The 26,357-nt window shown below is 41.9% G+C and overlaps 2 protein-coding genes and 1 non-coding gene across 7 annotated transcripts in view; 1 reads left to right on the forward strand and 2 right to left on the reverse strand.

Moving 5' to 3' along the window:
• The window catches only part of LOC108424778 (nucleosome-remodeling factor subunit BPTF), a 75,098-nt gene extending 70,356 nt beyond the window's left edge, over positions 1-4,742 (reverse strand). For 4 of the 5 annotated variants that reach the window (XM_017693008.2, XM_017693003.2, XM_037536451.1 and 1 more), the window contains exon 1: positions 3,764-4,304. In XM_017693008.2, the coding sequence (XP_017548497.2) occupies positions 3,764-4,304 (541 nt within the window). Of the gene's footprint in view, positions 1-3,763 lie in introns of all 5 variants that reach the window. The other variant, XM_037536450.1, reaches the window with a different exon arrangement.
• Positions 4,743-8,034: 3,292 nt separating this feature from the next.
• Positions 8,035-8,116, forward strand: trnas-aga. The gene has a single exon. It is a non-coding gene; the product is annotated as a tRNA-Ser (tRNA).
• A 2,286-nt stretch (positions 8,117-10,402) lies between these two features.
• Positions 10,403-25,821, reverse strand: nol11 (nucleolar protein 11). The gene is made up of 18 exons (XM_017693002.2): positions 25,620-25,821; positions 25,269-25,382; positions 25,072-25,128; positions 22,934-23,082; positions 22,593-22,650; positions 22,265-22,406; positions 20,964-21,170; positions 19,945-20,021; positions 19,157-19,283; positions 18,852-18,952; positions 18,259-18,321; positions 17,745-17,929; positions 17,517-17,642; positions 13,950-14,198; positions 13,099-13,177; positions 12,769-12,861; positions 11,949-12,056; positions 10,403-10,564 (listed from the first exon to the last, which is right to left on the reverse strand). Exons 1-18 carry the CDS (start codon positions 25,755-25,757, stop codon positions 10,451-10,453), a joined length of 2,187 nt encoding a protein of 728 aa, XP_017548491.2. The 5' UTR covers positions 25,758-25,821; the 3' UTR covers positions 10,403-10,450.
• Positions 25,822-26,357: the final 536 nt, after the last annotated feature.

A 26,357-nucleotide genomic window follows, 5' to 3' on the forward strand; every position in this document is an offset into this window, starting at 1 on the left:
TCAGTCAGGCCCTGTTATCCCAGAAAGTCCTCAGAATGAACATTCGGTGTTCAGAGTACTGCAGTTCTGGAGTTTGCCGCATTCATTGCTGTGTGCCGTGGATTACGGGCAAATGAAAGGTGAGACAGATACGGCGCTCCACAGGTGAGACCAATTCACCAGAGAGCACAGGGAAACGAAAACAAGGAAGAACTTTGGTGTTTCTCACACCCATTATTTTGTCAATCTTAGCTTAAGAAATCTGGATGAGAGACACTGTGCCCAACGAATGATCCCCTTTCTTCTTAGAGGCTGTGCCTACTCACCGACGTCAAAGTGGATCATCTGCGTTAAGAGCCTCTCGGCTTTGTGCAGCAGAGCCTCAACCCGACAGCAGGAGTACAGATGCCTTTTATGTACCTACACTGGTGACAGTGGAGTTCTGTTGTGTAAACCAGGCTGGCCCTGGTTCTCTGAAAAGTGATGCACTCAGTTGTGACTGTACAAACATGTACACGAATTCCATATAGGTAAGATATATCAACACAGTTACTGCCACTCTATAGGCTACTGCTGCGCTCTGTCCTCTCGTGACCTCTATCTGAAACATGACAACTGTCAAAAGACACGAGACAGCAGCAGGTACAAAAACAACCACTCCCTTCAGAATGAGGTCCCAAAAGTTTTTTCAACGCAAACTCCACTACATGACAAATGCACTTCAAAACATGGGGCACAATGTGGAATTACACTGCATAAAGTCCACACATAGCCCTTACAGAGAACTACAGTGATAAGTGGAAAAAGTGGATTATTACCTGAATAAAGACTGAACCTCATTAAAAGGCTTATAAAGAATTTAAGTAATTAATAGAACAAAGCTAAGACAACACTAGCATAACACTGATTAATGGTCTCACTATTAAAAGGCCCGTATCCTTCTTTTTTAATGTATTTTAGTATAGCTGAGATTTTATTTTTAATGCATCCAAAAACAGCCACAATTTATTTTTACATTTTTCAACCTCTCTTTACCCCTAGATAAATACAATGAAACAAGCCAACACACACACACACACACACACACTCTCTCTCTCTATCTATATGTATACAGTTCTATGTACACACACTCATATATACTCTATGAGCTCTGTCATGATTGACTGCCTTGCACTGTTTCATTCAAAAAGCAGTCAAGCTGCAACTTCCATGCAAGATGTTATCAGCCATAACATTAAAACAACCACCTCTTTGTTTCTACACTCGTTCATTTTATTAGCTCCACTGGCCACATATGAGCACTTTGTAGTTCTACAATTACAGACTGTAGTCCATCTGTTTCTCTGCTTACTTTATTACCCTGTTCTTCAGTGGTCAGGACCCCTACAGGACCCCCACAGAGCAGGTATTATTTGGGTGGTAGATCATTTTCAGCACCATGGACTCTGACATGGTGGTGATGTGTTGGTGTGTGTTGAGCTGATGTGAGTGGATCAGACACAGCAGTGCTGCCGGAGTTTCTTAGGCACTCACTGTCCACTCTATTGGACACATTTATAGGATGCTGGCCACAGGAGACTATTTGGTTGGATATTTTTGGTTGGTGGACTATTCTCAGTCCAGCAGTGACCCTGAGGTGTTTAAAATACTTCAGCAGCATTGCTGTGTCTAATCCACTCAGACCAGCACAACACACACTAACACACCACCACCACTGCGTCAGTGTCAGTGCAATACTGAGAAATGACCCACCACCCAAATGGTACCTGCCCTGTGGTGGTCCTGTGGGGACCTGACCATAGAAAAACAGGGTAACACAGTACGCAGAGAAACAGATGGACTACAGTCCGTAACTCTAGAACTACAGAGCTCCTACATGGGCAGCGGAGGTGATAAGATGGACAGTGAGTGTAGATAGTTGATCGATGTATATGAATGAGGTGGTCTTCTTGACATGAACTCGACCTATTCAAAACAGGCTGGTTTTGCAGTTTAGTTGCAATATACGGACTATACAGACCAGAGAGTTATTAGCGTGCTTATAATGAACGTCAGTGGGCAGTTGCTTCAGCAGACAGAGATTTTAGTTTCAATCTCTATCTACACAGTGTTTCCCACCTCCAGCGCAAAGTTTGGTGTTACTCTGCTCCCTAAATCAGCTCCATAATAACCGGATCATAACCTGGTGATATCACTCAAATGCAGGAAAGCCTGAAACTGTGCAGTGCAGGTGGACTGCTGGGTCTCACTGCCTTAAAGTTGTATTTAAGGCTCTTTACTTGCCATAAGCTATAGGTATGTCATGATAAAGATGAGTGCATGCTGCTTGCACATGGACTTCACTAAACCGCTGTCTAGCAGTGAAGCTGCAGGTGCTTGGGCCCCTCAATAACTGTGGAATTAGACTAATGAGATAAATGCATTATACTAAGAAAACAACTTAACCAAGCAAGCCTGAGTTATGAAAGCAACCGGGCCAACTGCATGTCAACGCAAATTTATTCTGGACAAAGAGAAAAGAGGGGGCTTCCTCCTTCACTGTCAAAACCTACTGTTGCTGCAAACCTTTTGAGGGACAGAAAGTTCCCAGCTCAGCCACACAATGAGAGACTATATTTTTCATTTGTTATGATTGTACACAGTATTTATTGCATGTGCGTGACCAGAACCCCAGGAGATGACAAACAAGGCTGACTGTGGCTGTGCAAATCGAGGTTTTATTACTACTGGCAGGACTGCCCCCCCCCAACTTACTCCAGTGATATTATTATGAATGAAAGAATGAAAATGAATTAGGACCTAAAGGGGAATTCCTCTGACTTTTAAACATTTCTGCATAGTTAAGCTGTGATTGTGTAAGCAAAGTCAATCAGAGTGGTTTGGTGTGAAGTGGTTCACTGTAGTGACACTTACTGACTCAGATTTCTTTACAGTGGTGGTGATGGGAACCAGGGGTCACCATGTCTACAACACTAATATAGCCGTTTTATTTGTGTGAATCTGTACTGTTAAACATGATCCTAACAATGGTCAAATAGGGGTAACTCTTGGGAAATCCGGGGACCATTTTGCTGCACAACGCCCTCTTTTTATTTTTTCATGATAAACAGCTTTTTTAATTGTGTCTTGTAGGTTTGTAAGAATTTCCTGTAGTGCTTGCAAGGTGGATTTAAGAGATACTAAACGCTTCAGACGTCTAGTTCCCGTCATCTACACTGTGAACAATCTGACTCCGTTCATTTTTCTGAGGTGGAGCATTACACCTCAAACCACTCTGAATGATCCTGTTTACATCTAAAGGCCTTAATCACACAGAAAGGAAAACATGTTAGAGAAATAAAAATAAAGTGATACGATAAGCTGGGAAAAAGATCTATAAAAAAAAAAAGGTCCCTGTAAATAAACAGTAAACGTAGAAACTGTGTTTAAGCGACGTGCGCACGATTTCTGCAACATCATCAGTGACATCTTCATAAAATCATGAGAAAATAAATTAAATCATATATTTATGGGCCCCTAAACTCACAGCAATAAAGGGCCCCAGACTACTAATACTACTACTGAGGCAAATCTGAGAGAGAGAGAGAGAGAGAGAGAGAGAGAGAGAGAGAGAGAGAGAGTGGGAGAGAGAGAGAGAGAGAGAGAGAGAGAGAGAGAGAGAGAGAGAGAGAGAGAGAGAGAGAGAGAGAAAGATGAGAGAGAGAAATAGAGAGAGGAAAGTAAGAGAGAGAGAGAGAGAGAGAGAGAGAGAGAAAGCCTGAATGAATGAGTGAGGGTTTAGTACCTGGCGTGTCTCCGTGTAAGTTGTTCCCCTCTTCCTCCTCCTCCTCCTCCTCTCCCTCCGCCACATAATCCGACCCGTCGTCTTCGTCTAGCACTTCTTCATCATCGTCGTCTTCATCTTCATCTCCATAAACATAATCATCATCCGAGTATCGTGCGAACCCCTCCCCTTCCTCCGCCTCCTCCTCGGACCGCAGGCTCTCCTCCTCCGCCTGCTCTTCACTGTCCCGGTCATCGTACTCCACTTTCCCCGCTATCCGTCTCCCTCTGCTCCCGACGCGGCTCCCGCCTCTCTCCGTTCCCGCCTCCGCTCTCTTCCTCCTTCCTTTCCACTTCCACCGCCGCCGCCTGGAGCTCGGCTGGTTCTCCCCTGCAGCCACCACAGACTCTGGGTCCCGCGGTGTGCCCCCCCTGCCCCGGCCGCAGCTTTTGCCCCCTCTGCCACGGCCCCGGGCTCCTCTACCGCGGGCACCTCGGGCTGGGGCTCCTGGACCTCCCAGTGCTAGATCGGACTTCGGCGCTCTGCCTCTCCTGCCTCTCATTTCTGCCTCTTCTCTTTTCCTGTCTCAGTGAACTGTTATTATTGTTATTGTTGTTATTTTCCTGGTCCTTTTCACTCTTCTCGCACTCCCAGCTTCAGGGAAATCACACCAAAACACCCCCGACACTCCTACTGAACACCGACGTCTCCGACGTTTCCACGCCGAAGCACCGGACTAGATTTTCGGCCCAGGCTCAAGCTGAACGTCCGGCGTCCCGCTCCTGCTCTCCTGCAGCCGCCATTTTTCCTTTCCCCTCTTTCCCTACAACGGGGCCTTCGACGGAGGGTCACGTGACCAGCTCTGCCCAGCATTCATGTGTGCGTTCCAATTCGCGCGCCTGCATCCTGTGCCCTTGTACACTATCTAGGGCCATAGCAAGTAGGGGAAGAGAGAGGCTCAGGCTTCTGCTGGCTGCATTTTGAACGGTTACTCAATTCGTCACAGGGACGTTTTTGATATAAATATATGTATAAATATAAAACAAAAATAAAGCGAGAACTGTGAGTCAGTTATCTTAAGATCAGAGAAGCACAGTAGGCAGGAAAACTTTCCAATAGTAGAATATTTTGCTGAGTGATAAATATAGTTATCAAGTTTAAAATACAACCGAACTACAAAACTACATAATCGTGGAATTAACACAGCATGTGTCTGAAAGTAAACATAAAATTAAAATAAAATTTCTGTATTTATACTAAACATTTGGAGCGATGGCGTCACTGATATGACTATATATATATATATATATATATATATATATATATATATATATATATGTATATATGTATGTATGTATGTATGTATGCACATCGTGTTGTACTAATAAAGCGCGTCTCCTGCTCTGAACTCACCCATCTCTGTTCAGGTCTGTGCATCGCTGAACTATTGGATAGAATTCTAGTGCACTTAAAGACCCACACGAACTACTTATGAAGTCTAGTGAGCTAAAGCGCATATTGGAGCGCAGCCACCGACAGCGCGGCCTTCTGTGATGGCCATAGTAAATACAACACAGTGGTCTTTATTTTGAATGGACTTTAACAATGTGATCAAAATAAACAAATGATAAATAAACTGACGTTGCAGACTCGTGGACATATACAGCGTCAAAATGTAAAATGAAAAATGAAACATAAATAGTAGGTTCTGAAACTTTTTGTTCAGGGTGTTGCATCTTAACAGAAGGACTGAAACCTAAACAGGTTAAATTTAGCGTTTTGACTGATTTTCCACTTGATATAAAACATCCAGCATCTTTTCATTATTATTTTTCGTTGTTAAGTGAATTGATATGCCATTGTTTTGTGATACGATGTCGTTATTTTGAGATGCATTCTGCTTTTGAATATGTGTGAATTTGATTTGTTGGAGCACAGGACACTTTTGTGCTTCGCCTCAGTCCATCTTACATAAGCTCAGGCCCAGAGAAGGCAGCAGTGTTTCTGGATCCTGTTTACATTTGCTTTCTTATTTGCATGGTAGAGTTTTAACTAGCATTTGTGGATGCAGTGATGAACTGTTTTCACATGCAGTGCTACCTGAGGGCCCAAAGATCACATCCAGCTAATGTTGGTTTTTGGATAATGTTGGATTTCTCCAGATTCTCTGAAGTTCTTTGCTATTTAATATTGAGAAAGACTATTTTTTGAATTGTTGCACTATTTCCCTGAGCAGTCTTTCTCTGACCCGTTGCTGATTAACCACCAGGTGTATTTTTAGCATCACACAAACTTGCCTTGTCCCAACTTTATTTAAACGTGTTGGTGGCATTAAATTTAAAATGAGAATACGTTTTCCATGAAACAATAACATTTCCACTTTCAACATTTTATTCGATGTCTTTGTACTATTTTCAATGAAATATAGGGTTTAAATGTTTTGGAAATCTGCACACTTTGCGAATGCATTCTGGTTTTAGTTACATTTTGCACAGCATCCCAATTTTTTGGAAATGGGGTCGTAATATTGTTCCTAACAGTGATCTATCATTCAGTTTCGCCTTCGCCAGCATCACAAGAGCGACTATGAAGTTCTAACTGTTGACAGCTGGACTCATCACCCACAATGTGTTCGAGCTCACCGTAAAAAAGGGCATGTTATTCTGCCACGGCCACTTCCTTGGTTCATGTTCTCAGCAGAGGTGGACGAAGAATACAAATCATGTAGTTGAGTTAAAGTAGAGATACCCAAGTTAAAAAACTAGCCCTTACTCTAGACCTCAACTTGAGTAAAAGTACTAAAGTATTTACCTTCAAATGTACTTAAGTATAAAGTAAAAGTACTAAAAGAGTAATTGTGGCTCTGATGTCCTGTTATCATTTTTGTAACAAGACTGGCTTCATGAACTCATTTCAGGTGAAAGTCCTCCAGCGTCTCTCTTGGTAAACCAGTCTTTTAATAGAACGTCATTAATTAGTGACGCTGACGTCTATTAAAATGATCATAAGCACAAAACACTGAAGGTAAACAGTTTCCATCAGGGAGACCCGAGTGGCTCTGAAATCACTTTTTACACACAAGCAAAGTTTCAGTTTAAAATTACTTTGTAAATTAGTTACAAGTTGAATAAAAACTGGCTTTAAACTCAGGATCACAGATGAGCTCCTTTACTATGTTGATCTGTAGGCGTCTGTTCATAAACATAAACCAGCCCAAACTCATTTACTATAAAATGAAATGGTGTTTGTAGAAATTCAGAAAAAAGCCACGTCAGTCTCAACTGCATATGTGGACATATTTCAAGATTGTGCTCTATTTACACAAAGTTAGGTTAGTTCATCATTTATGTTGAACAGACTCTCCAGAATGTTTCGCTGCTGCGCTGACGTTGAACCGCGTGCTGCACTGGGTCGGTATGACCAACAGGTCAAAACCAGCTCTAAACAAAGTGACCGCTGGGCCCTGATTGGCACAAAAACCACTTCAGTACTGATACACAAAAAACTACTTCAGTACAGTAACGCATTATATTCCTGAGTTACTGTCCGACCTGACTGTTCAGACTGAGCCGCGTCGCCGCAGATCGGACACGGATCGGATTTCAGCACCACATCTGAAAGCGTCCCAAATCGGAACTGACAATATCAGATTGACTGCGCTTTTGCTGTTCACACTGACGCACAGACACACATCTGTGTCACATATGAGGAAAAAGGTCGGATTCGGGCCTCTGAGTAAACGCAGCCTTATCTGATCATACCGGCGGACACGCGACCGCAGCGACACCTCGTGGTGAAGAGCGAGCAGTACATGCGGATGGTGGATTAGCTCGCTCAGCTGTAGCTCATGATTTATTTATTTTTAAAAGAAAGGTACATTAACCGATATTTATACCTCCCTCCATTTTTTCACAACTACAGAGTAGCTTACGGAACTGAAATAAGCTTTTCCGTCTTTTTAACCACAATTTTCCGTTCCACCTTAAATGGTGCACCCGGACGCCGCATAGGGGTTTATTTGAAAAGCTTTATAGACCTTTTTATAGTTTAGTTTTATAAACCTTATAGGAACCTGAATCTAACCGCTGCATCATTTAAAGTGGAACAGAAATGTGGATTAAGAAGCGTGTCTTATGATTTTGGGGGGACTAAAACACTAAAACAGGGTGTTATAGGTTACATTAAAAAAACAGTCACCGATGAAACAGTAAAACGTCCACAATCCTGTACAAATAATCGCCAACAAGAAACAACGGTTGCCATTTAAACCGTGATGAGGGAGGCTGCGTCAGGTTGTCGTGGCCGAGTGGTTAAGGCGATGGACTAGAAATCCATTGGGGTCTCCCCGCGCAGGTTCGAATCCTGCCGACAACGTCAAGCTTTTTCTTTCAAACCTGCAAAACTTGGGGATAAAGTGAAACATAGTTCGCTGAACTAACTCTAAAACCTGTCTTTAGTTTATTCACCTTCCAGAGAGAAACATACACTCGCCACAGTGTGAGAGTTATTGATCATACTCTACTGTTCAACAGTCTAGAATGTTCTCAGTAAACCAGACAAGCCATACAATGATGGGGTTTGCGTCTTACAGGCTTCTGATAATTAGTAGGACACTAGGAAACTGTAACAAAGAAATAAAAACAAGACATTTCAGGTGCGTTCACGATAATAAACAAAGCTGTAGAAGATCCCATAATTACTAAGACAGACCTGAGAATGGAATAATAAAATCATCCAGAATTCATCTCACTCAGAGTTTAAAACGTAAAATGAAACATCTGAACACACATTTTGGTGAATATCCAGTAATGCACTGTATATCTATATATCTTGTAATAACTATATTATTACTACTGTAAATAAATGTACAAAATTGGTTGATAGAGCAAGTGATTCCGATCATTTGAACAAGGAGCAAACTTTTAATAAACCCCTGAATCTGACAGTTCATCTATTTATTTTGGGACAGATGCCATTCTGACTGCAAATGATTTTGTAACTGCTATGAAAATAATCTGAACATAATACAATTATGAGAGTAAAGAACCAAAAGTGTGGCAACTTCTGTTTTAAATGAGCATTTTGACTTCACATCACGCATATTAGCACGTATGGATTTCATTTATATCCAACTTGTCACATACGGACATACAGGAAACACATGCCAACTCACTTTCGACTGGCAACTTCCAAACATAGGACATATTTCAGTCATACACAAACATATATGTGTAACTAATATGTAACAATACATATGAGAAGCTTTTATAAAAAAAAACGTATTAAAAACATGCAAATCTATCTGGTAAACTTTGGATTAAGAGTGGACAGTGAGTGGACACGGTGTTTAAAAACTCCAGCAGCACTGCAACCACACAAGCGCAGCAGACTAACACGCCACCACCACGTCACATGGTCCACCACCTAATACCTGCTCTGTGTCCTGATCGTAGAAGAACAGGGTAAAAAGTGTGCAGAGAAATAGACGGACTACAGCCTGTAATTGTAGTACAAAGTGCTTCTCTGGTCAGTGGAGCTGAGAAAATGGACAAGGAGTGTAGAAACAAAGAGGTGTTATGGCTGTTAATGTTATGGCCGATCAGTCTATGTAATAAATGCTAATAATTTAGAATTTTGTCATATTAACATATAAAGCCTTAGATATAATGGGAATATGGTAACTTGGCAGCACAGTGGCGTGGTGGGTAGCGCTGTCACCTCACAGCAAGGAGGGTCTGGGTTCAATTCCCTGGCTGGGCGACTGGGGTCCTCTCTGTGTGGAGTTTACATGTTCTCCCTGTGTTTGTGTGGGTTTCCTCTGGGTTCTCCGGTTTCTTCCCACAGTCCAAAGACATGCAGTCAGGCCAATTAGACATGTTACATTGCCCCTGGGTGTGATTGTGTCTGTCTGGCCTGCGATGGACTGGTGACCTGTCCAGGGTGTATCCTGCCTTCTGTCCAATGACCGCCTGGGATAGGCTCTGATCATCTTCAACTGTCCTGACTGCATGTCTTTGGACAGTGGGACACAGGGGAGAACATGCAGAAAGGACTCTGAGAAAACGAGCCCAGGCCTTTCTTGCAGTGGGCAACAGTACTACCCACTGCACCAGAACACAAGCAACACCACTCCTTTCACAATCACATCAAGTAGTAGAAGCTGTTACTGCAGCAAAGGAAGACACGCTCTCTATTAATACCCTTCATTTGAGGAGAAATGCTGAGCAGGTGTCTACAACCCTTTGGGCATATTTATTTACTATTTATTTTGACTTTGCAGTTAATATTGGAGGATGACTGGTAATGCAACTGTATCTGACTACTGAAGAATTGGTTTTATGTCCATATAGAACGACCAATTACGAAAAAGTCTAGAACGTGTGTTTGGAAGCACATACACATGGAGTAAAAGTCTCTCTACATTCACAGTAATAAACTCGGTCATCGTCATTTTTACATGACATTTTCCAACCTCTCTTTAACCCTTACTATTAAAACAGGCTGTTGAGACTGTCTGGGCTATTGAGACTGACATTTGACCTTTGTTTTGACTGGCTGGGCAGATTGAACTGTCCTGCAGGGCTGCATTTATATGTGAAGTGAATCTCGGCACCGCATTAAACTGCAATTCAACCAAGACAAAAGTCACACCGGCACAGATTTCAGGTCATCAGAACAGTTTTATTAAAAAGCATCTGTACAGGTCGCCTAAAAGAGCTCAATCACCTCTATTGAATACTGGCCAATCTCTCTGGACTGCTTGGATTTTTTGAGCGCCTCCAGACTTCCCTCGATCTTCCCCAGTTCAGAGTACAACTTCACCTACAAGCAAAACAAACCCTAATGAGTTATTTACAGAAATACAATCAGTACTTTGGCAGTTAATGAACAGAATGTATTTGGCCCCTCTCGCCCGCTCTCACTTCAACACTTCACAGATGCGCATCGCATCTATGTTGGACAACACAGACGGTAGGAGGACAAGAGGGGACAGCGAGGAGCAGATTATTCAGACATACACACTTACTCCTGGCAGATTAGCCTCAGTGAGCTAACTGACTAGCCATGCAAACTTGGCAAGACAGAAGTTTTTTTGAGAAGCCTGAGAAACACACAACTCTGTGAATATTTACTTTGTCTGACTGTAAACTCGGAGTAGGGAGCCCATTGCTCACCAGCCTTCTGGACCAGTCTGACCACCGTGGAGCTACCTGCTGTACAATGCTGAGCAAACGTCACCAGCACACCACTGACTGTGCTGATACTGCTGCTGCACACTCGAACTATTAAATCAGAGCCACTGCTTCTCCAGCTTTTCCCCTTTTCCGTATCTTATGGTCAAATCTCATTCTCTGTTATTGTTTGCTGTCTGGAGTTGACCAGAGGAGGAGGTGTTCTTTTTCTGAGTCTTGGTTTCTCTCAACGTTTCTACCTCTTGCTTTTAAGAAGTTTTTCTTCGTCACTGGAGATGCTCATGGAGGCTTAAACCCAGATTTTTCTCTAAAGCTGCTTTGTGACAACAACTGTTGTAAAAAGTGCTGTAGAAATGAACTTTGACTTGAGCAGAACCGTGCAAGCTTTGTTTCTGTTGTTTTGAGCTATGTAGCCGTTAGCATGGTAAGGAGCCAGGCAGCAGATCAGCCGTCATGTAAAAAAGGTGGAGTAGCTTGTAACTTAAAGCACAGCAAATCAAATGTTATGGTTTTGAAATGTTAAGTATTATTTTTCTATGAACAGCTTTACTTGCCAATATTCTGGGGTACAAATATGGAAATGCATCACATTGCAGTGATTTCTGGGCAAGTTCTGCCTTCAAAGTCAGCACTTGTGCTCATACAGTCCCTCAACCCTCTGAGGGCTCATCCAACACCCTACATTTGAGTTAAAGTAATGAGGTGACTTAAGATGGAGTTTGGGATTCCCCTGACAGGATACAACACTGTATCAGGGAGGGTCTCTAAGCTGGCAGAAGGTTTTCTCTTGATGAAGGGAGGAGGTGAAAGGAGGCGGTGCAGGTAAGCAAGTCATTACATCTTGATGGAAGATTATGGGAAAATTTGTCTTTTAAAATGGCACAAGATAAATCATGCTTAATATGATAGGAGACATACTAGCAATGTGAGAAATATTAGATTAAAACAGGTCAATGGGAATGAAAATCTCTTATCCACTGCTCTCCATCGGTACATGTAAACAATGGACTTACCTGAGACCTCACAAACTTGTGGAGACTGGTCAGCAAACTCTTGGCCTCAGGAGTCAAAGCCAGCACTGTGAAGTGAGCATCCAGCAATAAGCAAACCCAATCCATAATCTACAATGGAAGAAAAAGGAAAAGCCATTAATTATCTCTCACAGACAGAGGTATGGGGATGGGGTGAGGGTTTCTATGGACTTTTACCCCTTTGAACTCGAGGCTTATTGTTTAGTTATTTGTTGTGGCTGCTTTCTGGGTAATGAGAAACGCTTTCAATCTTTTTCCTTATTTATTCACCTTCTAGAGAAACATGCACAGAGGTAGACTTATTGACCGAACACTGCTGTTCAAAAGTCTGGAATTAATGTTTTCAATAAAACAGACAAGTGCAAAGAGACAAAAAATATAACATTAGATGCATCCAAAATAATGAACAAAGCTGTAGAAGGTTCCATAATAACTGAAACAGGACTGAGAAATGTTATAATAAGTAATAAAATTAACACCCAAGTTTTCAAATTTAGAGTTTTTAAAATATAAAATAAAACCCCTAAAATGTACTTTTTGGCAAATAGTTTGTAGTATTGATACATTATTACTATGAGGAATTAAAGATTTCAAACATTTAAGCGAGGAACAAACTTTTAATAAACCCTTAAATCTTAGTATTCAGTTACTGATAATGAGACAGATGCAATCCTGACTACAAATGATTTTGAAACTACTATGAAATTAATCTGAAAGTAATACAATTATGAGAGTGACAAAATAAAGTGTGGGAACCTCAAGATTAAAGAGGTTCAAAGAAACACTGAACAGTCTATCAAACCTGAGTGACAGTTGGCTTTCGGAGGGCAGGGATTCGAGAGTGGGCATCTTGTGAATACTTCAGATACAGGAACCGCAGGTACTGGAGGAAGAGCTGGACACAGAGAGGAAAATGAGCACAGGGGCTTCACAATACTGACAAAATGCCATACTGTGATTATATTGCTCCACGCTGCAATTTTGACATGCCTTGCAATACTTTAAAATCCACACACACACACACACAAATCAGACAACCTGTGATTGTGGTCACAACAGACACACACAAAACCATATAATGATTCTGCATACTGCTTTTGGGTAAAACAGAATCGCTTGTTGCTGTACTTACTAAAACTTGAGGCACATTGAGGTCCTTTAAGTGGGGAAGCAGAAGACTGTCACTATATGGTACCTGCAGAACCTCATTTCTTACAAAAGAGTTAAGGATCAACACTCAAGAACTCCAACAAAGTGATGTAAAAGATGAATTAAAGCTTTAAGCGCATGTTGCATTTTCATTTTGGCGCAAGAAGATTCAGCAAAATGATCACTAATGAACAAATGTTGAATATCTTACCCAGTGACATAATTCTACATCTCCGTTCAGTTTTATAAAACATTTTATTATGGGAGACGCTCACTGTCTGACCCCTAAACCCCAGGCTTACTTTTCAGTTCTTAAACCGTTATTAGTTGATTACATTTTGATCAAACATGATCAAATTACATTTTGTTGCTTTTCTGAGGGAACATAAGTTATGTACCCTCTACAAGGAACAAAGTTGTTTGCTGAGCTTTCCCATACCTTTTGCAGATGCCAAATTTTTTTTTGTCCTAAAATGCTAATTTAATAGTTTTACCACACGCACCCATGCTGAGCGTTTATTAACCTCTTGAACCTTAAGCTTATTTTTCCAATTACTGATTTTGAGACTTAATATTCAATAACAGCTATGACTTATCTGGTCACTACTATGCAAGTTCTGTAATTAGGAGTGTGTGAAACAGACGCTTAAAGCTTAAGGAGTATTAACAGGTATCGAGAAGCTGGGAGTTACAACACTACAAACTTTGTGAACACCACATCACTGCCCCCCCAATCAGCCCCCAACACCCAAATTCTTATTAATACACCACACAAGGTGAACAACTAAACAAGAAGAATAAGAAACAGAGCATCAGCAGCAGCTGTAAGGATACAGTAGAGCTCCTTTGTGAAGTCCTACAGGGCAGCTCATGTCCAGGGCTAATGGCTCTCTGGCTGGCCTGGTGCCAGGAGCCTCAGAGTCTGGAGGAGCATCACAGATTTCCTCCTCCAGAACTGGAGGGCAGAAACCGTTGTGCTGACCACTGTCCCCGTCGTCTGAGACCTCTGCTGTCTGGGTGAGAGCCTTCATGAAGAGCAGACCATCTTCTAAATCCACCTGCTCCAACTCTGAATCCTGAAAACTGCAGTGAGAGAGAAGTGGAAAAACGTGACTGGGATGTTATGATAGGTGTAAACTTCTACAGTCAGTCTCATATTTAGTTCACCGATACTCATACAGCACATTTCCACCACAAAAATCACTAGTAATAACAAATTTATCCAGTTTTGCTGTGATAATTCATCTGGTAATCTGGTACATCAGTATCCCAACCTGACCTAACTTACTTAAATAATTACTAAACCGTTTTTTCTTGTTTAGCAGCAGACTAGACTTCCTGTATATCAGACTTAACGAAATTACATAGGTAATTAAGCAATTATATGTAATTTATTAAATTAGTTCATATTAATTTAAAATCTCTATAGACAAGTCTGCAAATTGTTGTGTTCATTTTTAATGTCAAGAAATGACAAACACAGAAATACAAAAATGTAAAAGATATTTTTCCACAAAACAAGACTGTAGTAGCTACCAACAGCCGACAAAGTTGCTTAAATAATTTTTACTAACAAGGCATCACTTCCCTACCTCATTACTTGCTAAATTAAAGGAATAGAAAAAAAGTTTAGAATGAACCTATTACAGGAATCTCTCTTGAGCTCTTGAATAATATCAAACTCAAATCATGAAAAAATATTTCTAATGTTTTGGTATGGATTCACAGTTTAGAACCAGAATTTCTCAGCTTGTTCCAATGATTTATGAACAAGAAATAATTAACACACAGTGGTGCTTGAAAGTTTGTGAACCCTTTAGAATTTTCCATATTTCTGTATAAATATGACCTAAAAACACCAGCAGAGTTTCACACAAGTGCTAAAAGTAGATAAAGAGAACCCAGTAAAAAAATGACACAAAAATATTATACTTGGTCATTTGTTTATTGAGGAAAATGATCCAATATCACATATTTGTGAGTGGCAAAAGTCTGTGAACCTGTAGGATTATCAGTTCATTTGAAGGTGAAATTAGAGTCAGGTGTTTTCAAACAAAGGGATGACAGTCAGGTGTGAGTGGGCACACTGTTTTATTTAAAGAACAAGGATCTATCAAAGTCTGCTCTTCACAACAGGACCTCAGAAAAAAGAGAGTTGTTGATGCTCATCAGACTGGAAAAGGTTACAAAACCATCTCTAAAGAGTTTGGACTCCACCAATCCAGTCAGACAGATTGTGTACAAATGGAGGAAATTGAAGACCATTGTTTCCCTCCCTAGGAGTGGTCGACCGACAAAGATCACTCCAAGAGCAAGGCGTGTAATAGTGGGCGAGGTCACAAAGGACCCCAGGGTAACTTCTAAGCAACTGAAAGCCTCTCTCACATTGGCTAATGTTAATATTCATGAGTCCACCATCAGGAGAACACTGAACAACAATGGTGTGCATGGCAGGGTTTCAAGGAGAAAGCCACTGCTCTCCAAAAAGAACATTGCTGCTCGTCTGCAGTTTGCTAAAGATCACGTGGACAAGCCAGAAGGCTATTGGAAGAATGTTTTGTGGATGGATGAGACCAAAATAGAACTTTTCCGTTTAAATGAAAAGTGTTATGTTTGGAGAAAGGAAAACACTGCATTCCTGCATAAGAATCTTATCCCATCTGTGAAACATGGTGGTGGTAGTATCATGGTTTGTGCCCGTTTTGCTGCATCTGGGCCAGGACGGCTTGCCATCATTGAACAATGAATTCTGAATTATATCAGAGAATTCTAAAGGAAAATGTCAGGACATCTGTCCATGAACTGAATCTCAAGACAGGGTAGGGGGTCATGCAGCAAGACAGCGACCCTAAGCACACATGTCGTTCTACCAAAAGAAGGTAGAAGAAGAATAAAGTTAATGTTTTGGAATGGCCAAGTCAAAGTCCTGACCTTAATCCCATCAAAATGTTGTGGAAGGACCTGAAGTGAGTAGTTAATGTGAGGAAACCCACTAACATCCCACAGCTGAGGCTGTTGTGTACGGAGAAATGGGCTAAAATTCCTCCAAGCCGGTGTGCAGGACTGATCAACAGTTACCGGAAATGTTTAGTTGCAGTTATTGCTGCACAGGGGGGTCACACCAGATACTGAAAGCAAACGTTCAGATACTTTTGCCAGTCACAAATATGTAATATTGGATCATTTTCCTCAATAAACAAATGACCAAGTATAATATTTTCGTGTCATTTCTCTTTATCTACTTCTAGGACTTGTGTGAAAATCTGATGATGTTTTAGGTCATATTTATGCAGAAATATAGAAAATTCTAAAGGGTTCACAAACTTTCAAGCACCACTGCAAACAGCATTTTCACACTTGTCCTGAATACTTAAGTCCACACCCAGGACCGATTCTGGGCCCGTTATCACTGATTTGCTTTCACACACATGAATTTGATCCAAACCGTAGAATAATTACATATATGTTTCTCTTTTATGCATACTTTTCTGAATACAACAGACCACACCACACCACAGTTGGACCCAAACCTCAGACCACTGATTTCAGGAGGACCAGAGATTGGCTCAAAAGCAGAATTCACACTTGACCAAACACACTGAACTCGCAGAGTGAGCAATCCTGGGTTCAAACTAAAGGCTTGTGTGATCACCAGGGGTAACTGCAAATTCAAGAGGTCAATGGTCACCATGTTCTTACTAGAGATGGGACTGATCCTACATCTGGTCCTTTATTGACATTTTCACTCACTGGATATCAGACAAGACAGGGCCAATGCACGTACCAATCCATATTCCAGTCCGCAGCTTGCGCTGGACCTTGAACCCACCATAACATGACATAAAACAACACATCTTACCATGAACCTACTCAACCTCAGTTTGTGACTGTAACAAACAAATGCACTACAGTCCAATGCAGGGGTATGGGGGGTGGTGGGGGGGTCCAAACACCAGCAGGTCAATTGCAGCCTCCGTTACAAATATGCTTAGTAATTGGAAGATTAAACACAACACCAACAATAATAATAGTAATAATAATAATAATAATAATAATAATAATAATAATAATAATGATGATGATAAAATTAATGAAAAAACCTCTCGAATTTGAATGTGTATCAGCATCAACAACGTTGTGTATCGGAATTGAACCGGAGCTGAAAAAAATGTGGACTGGCCCCTCACTAGTTATTACACTTATTCCTATGTGAAGGATGAACAATCTCAACTTTTCTGGTTTGAAAATCTGTGAATTTACTACAGTGGACTTACAGCTTAGCACAACTGATTCACCGTGTGAATGTGTCCCTTTGGAGAGATCCAGTCTTTGGCTCTGTGCCTTCACTGACCAGATTGAGAGTCTTTACTCCAAGCAGCTGAATAACGGAGTGCTGCTTACCTGAGGATGGTCTTGAGACAGCAACAGGTGACCGCTTCTGGAATGTCCTGGAACAGCTGCAGGCACAGCTGGCAAAGGCGGAAATCATTCTTCTCCAGAGTCAGCACCAGCAGGTCAGGACACCCGCTGAACAATAAGACCCCAGTCAGCACAAACCAACAACTGACACAGCAGATCAAGCTTGGAAGATGGATGCATTACAAGCACGGGGGCATCTCTCTGTCTCACCTGTGGCACAGGTAGTTTGTTTGGACCAGCTGAGTGAAGGCAGCCTGAGGGTAGAAGGTTGGATCTGCCTGACATCGCATCACCAGTGCAGACGCCAGTCTGCCCGCTGTCAGCTGCAGCTCCTCCGGCTGTGATCCATGCAGAAACTCCTCCACCTGTTTCTGCACCTCCTTTTCAGAGCCCACCTACAGGACATGCATGAGTTACACACCCATTACAGTAGCTGGTCTGGCTTTGGGTCCAGAACCATGAAAAATGAGATTTGAGTGAAGCTGGTTATGTCATAAAATTATAACACCGGCCAAAATAAACTGTCCGACAGCCAATTGCACCTTAAGAGCGATTAATGGCTGATTCTTTATGTATGCAAACATTTAAAAGATTTCGTTAACTCTCTGATAAAAGGATTAAAAAGACACTCATGTACAGCTACCTAAACCACGCTTTCACTATACTACTTATGCATTAACTCTTCAAGACTTGAGTTCTACCCTTTTCTCAGCAAACAAATTACCTTGATTTTCTCAGCCAGCTGCTCTGCTGTTGGACAGGATGACTGGTTCCTTGTGCTCATCTTCTGCAAGGAAAGAACCATCTATCAGTTTCAACACCCACATTTAAATCATCTCAAAAACAAACAAATCTGGACATGAAGCTTAAATGCAACAATGCTTTTATTTAGCTGCTCGAAACCTACATGAAACTAAAATACTTTAATTGCATAATAAAGTGTCCTGCAAATCAATCGAAAACTCAGCCGGAACTGTTACAAGCATCTTAACTTTGTGGAACAAGATTAATAAACAACCAATCAAAACGTCAGTAACGTATCACATTCAACAACAAACTTTCAAACCACTGATTTCACTGGGTTAATGGACAAGATGGCTTATTGAGCGAATGAAAAGGATTCCCCTTGTGCCAAAGACAGATAGATAAAAGACATATGTCTCAAACCATTTTGCAAGGCCCACTAGTCTGTCCACCATTTTTTGGTTCGACTCCAACCCCCAACACATAGCGTTTAGTTCAAAGGTATTCCAAATTGTCTACTTAGAAATAAAAAGTTCCCCCTCCGACTCTCAGACACTAAAGCATGTGACTTACGCTCTTCTTTGTGCCTGCTCCCCGGCTATTCTCCTGTGTTTGTGTCTGATTGCTGTGGAGCAGAGCATTCCAGGTCGGCACAAGAGTCGGACCACTGCTCTCTGGGGTAGAGACAGAAACAAGGACGAGTCTATGAGTTAACCTATAATTATATTATGAGCCCTTGATAATAAGTGTATATTAATACTAGCAGACAAATTTACTCAATATTAATACTACTACTGTTTAGACTAGCTGTATTATTAAAGTATTATCATTATTGTGTCTTCTGGTGTCAATACAACTCCATACTGAAAGTGTGATACCGTTGGTTCCTGATGTCTGTTTCAGCTTCCCCATGGCGGCGGCCAGAGATGATTTCTGACACTCGAACGGAATCACAGAGAGAATTTTCCCATGAGGCACAAACAGCTTTCCTGAAAAACACCACAACTGCACACACAGGACAGAAGACATACAGTAAACTTCATGGCAATGTTTTCATATTTACAATGTCATAAATTCATCTTAAAATCTTCAGTGTAAGTGGCAGCTGGGATTCTCAAATGATGTAAAAACAGTGAGAGTCATATTTTTGACCATGACTGATTTACTGCTATAAGCTAGGATGTTCTTATATGTTGAGAGATATATATATTATATATATATATATATATATATATATATATAAAAACATTTATTCTGCTGAACAAACTATACCTTTTTACTATCAATTCATGCCATTCAATACCAAATTTTAATACAGGTTGCTGATTGGCTGCCTAAATTACATTATTATGTGTATTGCTGATGTTAGCACATCTTTATTAGTCTGCAGCCCATTTCGGTCAATAAATATACCCACTTCCAGTGACTCACTCTCAGTTCTGGTTTAAGCCACGCCCACTTTTGGTTTCCAATTTAAAAGAAGGTACAGAAAAATAAAGCTCAGTGTGCTGATATCCAGGTATTGGTAGAGCTATCCAAAAATCCTGAATGATACCCAGTCTACTGGTCAGCCTGCAAGTAACGCAAACTTGAACCACCCCAGCTGCTGATTTAAGAGATGATGCATGTATGCACGAGAGAGAAAGATTATTATAGTATTTCTAACCTGGCCGTATATCTTGCCTGCCAGCTCTCTGGCTGCCTGCAAAGTCTGGAAATGTGTGTTCCATAGACATAGGTAATCTACACAAACAAACAAACAAACAAACAAACAAACAAGCAAAGAGGAAATCAACAGTGATATACAAGCACTGAAACACATCACTCCTCGGTCAGATCAAATGCACAGTGGGTCGCTGTCAGATCAGACCACCCTTCATAGACAATAACAGCCACTAAATCATAAGTTCAGTCTTTAATCAGTTGCTCTGCAAAAACTAGGCATGTGTTTATTACCCATTCGAATAACCACGAAATGTCAGATTTCATTTGATTGTTATTTTCACAATATTCAGTAATTCTTTAAACATACTGTCATTTATGGAGTAGTGAAATAGACAAATTCTAAAATAAATAAATAAATACCATACGTATTCATTTAGGATTTAAAATTAAACCTACATTTTTCTTGTATTTTATTGTATCCCTGAGGACCTTTTATAAGATCTGTGTATTTTTGTGTACCAAAAACTGTATTTACGATGAACTCTTTGGCTGGTTTTGTTGTGCACTAAAGTGTAAATGAACACTTCTCTGACTGGCTGTACTGTATATTGTGCCATGTTCAAAAAAAAGCAATGGGGGATGAATGGAGTGAATGGGTGGAGCTAAACTGCAGGCTGAATAAGTGGATACATGTAAATGACATTGTTCTCATGACATCAAAGAAAAAACTAATTCAAGGTTGTTCAAGCCGTTTTAGCAGCTTAGTTTCCAGAAATGGTCTGTATGGAATGTCTTAGAACTTGAACAACGTTTACATGCTGCATCTACTCCTTCATTAAAAAAAATTGAGGGAACTTTTCCATGATGTTTTCTTATGCTTTTCAGTGAAACGGCTAAATAATTCACTGTTTAGAATAAGACGGTGTACAATGTACTTTTACTTCATCTTCTCCCAAAAAATATAAGTGCTACCGAAGATTATTAATATACATATGTATATATATTTATATATGTTTTTACCTTTCCCAGCTCCAGCTAAGGGGTGCGGGACCCCCACAACAGCTATATGAGACTCATCTACTGGCAGAGCTGAGGCAGCAGTCAGTTCTCCTTCACCCACGGGCAGCTTCAGGAGCAGGGAGCGGGGCAGAGCCTGAACTGTCCCAGAGACAGCCGGGACAGTGGGCCGTGCCTGGAGCACACTCTCATACACACTCCCGCTAGAGACTGTGGAGAGAGAAGCAGGGGAGTGTTTATTCATTTATCAGTTGATATAGTTGAATACACATTAGAATTGGGACTCACCAACCATTCTTAAGAAATTTGTTTTACTAGATAAATAATTTATCAGCTATCAATACTATTTTTTCTTAAAAGCCACTTCTGACGTTCATCAATCATTTCTTATGTGAGATTTGTTCTTAGACAAAACCTGAATCTATGCACATTACAAAGCTCAATGGTGTGAAGAACTCTGCTGTTTAGGAACACGTCAATGAATCTGATGCAGACCTTTCTCAAGAACACACTTATGGAAGATAATGGTGAATGAGGCCCAGCGTTCATCAGATTTAAATGTGCTGTAGTTACACAGCTTTTGTCATATATGTGATTGGAATCTGTACCAATCTGTAGTCTGTGTATTTGAACAACATATTAAGGACCTGCAGCCTGTCTAAGAGGGGAGAGATAGCACTGCTTGACTTCAGTACCTTTGCTTAATTTGCGCCTGTTGTAAGTGGATGGAAAGCATTTCAGCCACAACTGATCTGAACATATTACAAGCTATAAAACAGCACAACTGGGTGCCAACTTAAACAGCTTGAATAGCTATATTTTTGCGTCTAATTTGCACCTATTGCTGCACCATTGGATCAGACACTGTTTTACAATAGTTTTGAAAAGTTTATTTATTTTTTAATATATTCATGGTGGAGAAGTACAACAAAGGTGTTGTAAGGAAAAAAAATGTCCTGAAAGAAAATGTCTTTTTACCACCATCAACATTACATATAAAAACTGAGAACACAGGCTCACTGATGGTCTTAGAAATAAAATAGCTGTAATTATGTTGCAGATAATGTGAGCCCTGGTTCCCATCACCACCACTGTATAGAAATCTGATTGTTTCTCTACAATAAACCAACTCACATCAAACCACTCTGAATGACTTCATCTCAAACACTGAACTTCGCAGACATTCAGATCAATAATGTTTTCCTTTATAGGAGAAGAAGGCCCACATTTGTTAGACATGAAGAACGGACAGCGCTACAGAAATTCTGAGGAACCATATGAATGTAAGATGAATGTTTGCTTACACAGGTACAGCAGGTGTATGTTTCCATCCCTATACGTGGCAGCATAGCTCAGAGGAGTGGAGTTAGTGGAGTCTGTCTCCAGCCTGTGCTTCACTAGAGCGTTGGGACTGAATCTCTGTACATATAGGCAGTGCTGTCCTCTCTGAAACATCCACACACACAAAACTCACCTCATAAGCACTAGTGCGGCAAATCTCACACAATGTTAAATGGCTCAGTTAGCGACCACTAACCATTATCCATGCTAATAAGTTAATTAAGGAGTCATGTTAATCGGTAATTACTGGCTTGGTGGGATAAAGAAACCTGATTAGTCTGGCTGCTGTACCTGTTCTGTGCTGAAGAGGAGCACCAGCTGCTGCTCCATCTGCACTGCTGCACTCCACCTGAACAACAAGGAGGGAAATCAAACAGCTGTTTTCATCAAATCTGCCACAGTGAATAACCTTCATAAGAGAGAACATCAGTCTAAAAGATTCAACTACACTGATGGTTAAATCAATGAATTACAGTAACGCATATCTGTACTCCACTACTTAGTTAACAGTTAATCCAGTCACTTTTTAATAATTCTGAATCATACAAGGATAACTTATTCAGATCCTGCTGATCTAAAACATGATCAGAACAAATCTTCCTGACTTCACTGCCTTTCACCCAGATCCTCACCTGATCACCTCCTCTTCTGACAGCACCTCCTCTATGGTTTGCTGAGGGGCAGCGAGGAGGGAGTCCAGGAACCGGACGGCCCCGTGGCGAAACAGCACCAGCGGCTCTCGGTCTGGTACAGAGTGCAGCCTGTACACCTCCGCTGACACCTACAGAGGTTTACAGTCCAGTTAGTACAGCAACCAGGAGCAAACACAGGCAATCAGAAACACAATACTGAACCATTTCACTGAATGTTTTACTGCATATTGAGCAGCTTGGCCAATCAGAGATTTTCTCTGGGTGTTCAGATGAATCAAGGTTTCCACATAATTCAACACACATACATTTTAGTCAAATACACTGCAGGTCAATCTTCACCCAGATGATATCAATAGTCCACTAAAGTACACTGCTCAAAAAAATAAAGGGATAAATATTCTTATTGAATACTTTGTTCTGTACAAAGTTGAATGTGCTGACAACAAAATCACACAAAAATCATTAATGGAAATCAAATTTATTAACCAATGGAGGCCTGGATTTGGAGTCACACACTAAATTAAAGTGGAAAAACACAATACAGGCTGATCCAACTTTGATTTAAGGTCCTTAAAACAAGTCAAAATGAGGCTCAGTATTGTGTGTGGCCTCCACGTGCCTGTATGACCTCCCTACAACGCCTGGGCAGCTCCAGATGAGGTGGCGGATGGTCTCCTGAAGGATCTCCTCCCAGACCTAAAGCATCCCCCCAACTCCTGGACAGTCTGTGGTGCAACGTGGCGTTGGTGGATGGAGCGAGACATGATGTCCCATATGTGCTCAATCAGATTCATGTTTGGGGAACGGGCGGGGCAGTCCATAGCTTCAATGCCTTCATCTTGCAGGAACTGCTGACACACTCCAGCCACATGAGGTCTAGCATTGTCCTGCATTAGGAGGAACCCAGGGCCAACCACACCAGCATATGGTCTCATAAGGGGTCTGAGAATCTCATCTCGGTACCTAATGGCAGTCAGGCTACCTCTGGTGAGCACATGGAGGGCTCCAGACTCTGTCACGTCTGTCATGTGCTCAGTGTGAACCTGCTTTCATCTGTGAAGAGCACAGGGCGCCATTGGTGAATTTGCCAATCCTGGTGTTCTCTGGCAAATGCCAAGCGTCCTGCACGGCGTTGGGCTGTGAGCACAACCCCCATCTGTGGACGTCGGGCCCTCATACCATCCTCATGGAGTCGGTTTCTAACCGTTTGTGCAGACACATGCACATTTGTGGCCTGCTGGAGGTCATTTTGCAGGGTTCTGGCAGTGTTCCTCCTGTTCCTCCTTGCACAAAGGCAGAGGTAGCGGTCCTGCTGCTGGGTTGTTGCCCTCCTACGGCCTCCTCCACGTCTCCTGGTGTGCTGGCCTGTCTCCTGGTAGCGCCTCCAGCTTCTGGACACTACGCTGACAGACACAGCAAACCTTCTTGCCACAGCTCGCATTGATGTGCCATCCTGGATGAGCTGCACTACCTGAGCCACTTGTGTGGGTTGTAGAGTCTGTCTCATGCGTTGTCTATTCCATTTGCACAACAGCTGTGAAACTGATTGTCAATCAGTGTTGCTTCCTAAGTGGACAGTTTGATTTCACAGAAGTTTGATTTACTTGGAGTTATATTGTGTTGTTTAAGTGTTCCCTTTATTTTTTTGAGCAGTGTAGTTTTACTACGTCATCAGTGCCATACCAAAACATTTCACATTTGCATTATTTGGCTGACGCTCTTATCCAGAGCGGCTTACAATTTGATCATTTTTACACAGGTAGGCCAAGGCAGTGTTAGGAGTCTTGCCCAAGGACTCTTATTGGTATAGTGTAGGGTGTTTTTCCAAGCAGGGGACTGAACCCCAGTCTACAGAAGGCAGAGGTGTTACCCACTACACTAACCAACCATTACCAAAACAAGCAGCGAACCAACAGAAACCAAAAATGACCGATGGTTATTTCAGAGATCGCAAGTTTTGTTGCAACACCTACAATACCGCAAGCCAAACCATGAACACAATATGGAGCGATGTACTACCAGCCTTACAAGCTACTATGCTTAGGCGTGTTTTGATAAACCCAATAAACAGATCAGCCGACGAACTAGTGTGTCTGGGAGCCTGAAAGAACACCTACAGTAGCTTTGAAGGCTTTTTCAATGCTGATGTCTTCATCTTTCCAAACTCGCACCACCTGAAAAAGAAGCAAGTCCATTCAGATCTATTGCTCATCATTGTTAATAGTAATAACACTAATAATACTAATAACCCATTATTATTGTTATTATTGGGCCGTTTACCATGGCCTGAACTGCATTCCCCACCTCCACTCACCTTCTCATCTGTGACCACCACATACTCCTTTGTCGGCGGGTTGTAAACAGCAGGGCTGGTTATGCACTGACCCTGCTTCACTGTCCAGCTGCCCAGCGGCTTCTGATCGGAGACCTGCACGCAGCGAGAGGCCGTAGCAGGATTTACTTGATAACCAGAGGTGGTTAGTAACTACGTTCACCTACATTCCCGTAAAGGTGGGAAACACGATATCGGGAAAAATTTGAGCCGGTGCGCGTGAGTAAGTCCGACTCGCGCTTCTCCCCGGGCTGTTTACACGCCGGCCGCGCGTGCAGCGGGGGTGTCTCCTCCCTCCCTTTTAAACTGTAATAAAGGTGTCATTTCTCTTACCTTATACACGGTGACCGCCCGGCCGGACTCTGTGATGACCACGCGGTCTCGGTCCCGATCCGGTTCGATCGCGCGCGTTCCCTCCGGTCCCGTATCCGCGAGCGCGCACAGCGTGTACGACTCATACAGCGCAGCCATGTTTCTGACCCACAGCTTCACGAGCCGAAGCGCGAGGAAGAAGGACCGGCAGCGCCCCCGGCGGAGCGGCGGGGCAGAGCGCGAGACTGAGAGCCCAGCCCATCCATCTCTTACTCTTCTTACCCCTTCGCCGCGTTTAGAGCGTCCCCTCGAGTTAGGAGACGCAGGGGCTGAAACGAGGCCCGCGAATAAACAACCTCACTGCTTTCAGTGTAACTGCTGTACTACTTAAGGTGGAGCGGGAAATGTAGCTCTCTACCGAGGCTTTAGCACAGAGGTGGACGGAGTACACAAATCATGTAGTTGAGTTAAAGTAGAGACACCAGGGTAAAATACTACTCCAGTAAAAGTAGAAGTCCTTACTCTAGACCCCCCCTTGAGTAAAAGTACTAAAGTATTTACCTTCAAATGTACTTAAGTATAAAGTAAAAGTACTAAAAGAGTAATTCTGGCTCTGATGTCCTTTTATAATTTTTATAACAAGACTCGCTTCATGAACTCATTTCAGGTGAAAGTCCTCCAGCGTCTCTCTTGGTAAACCAGTCTTTTAATAGAACGTCATTAATTAGTGACGCTGACGTCTATTAAAATGATCATAAG

The sequence above is a fragment of the Pygocentrus nattereri genome, chromosome 30 (assembly GCF_015220715.1).
Source record: "Pygocentrus nattereri isolate fPygNat1 chromosome 30, fPygNat1.pri, whole genome shotgun sequence".
Lineage (NCBI taxonomy): Eukaryota > Metazoa > Chordata > Actinopteri > Characiformes > Serrasalmidae > Pygocentrus > Pygocentrus nattereri.

Excerpts from the sequence above, each read along its gene's own strand:
- nol11 (XM_017693002.2), bottom strand. The coding sequence starts at position 25,757 with ATGGCTGCGCTGTATGAGTCGTACACGCTGTGCGCGCTCGCGGATACG. Across the intron at positions 21,171-22,264 it reads CATACACCTGCTGTACCTGT|TCTCTAGCGGGAGTGTGTAT; the intron begins GTAAGCAAACAT and ends CTCTCTCCACAG. Across the intron at positions 14,199-17,516 it reads TGTCTCAAGACCATCCTCAG|TTTTCAGGATTCAGAGTTGG; the intron begins GTAAGCAGCACT and ends CTCTCACTGCAG.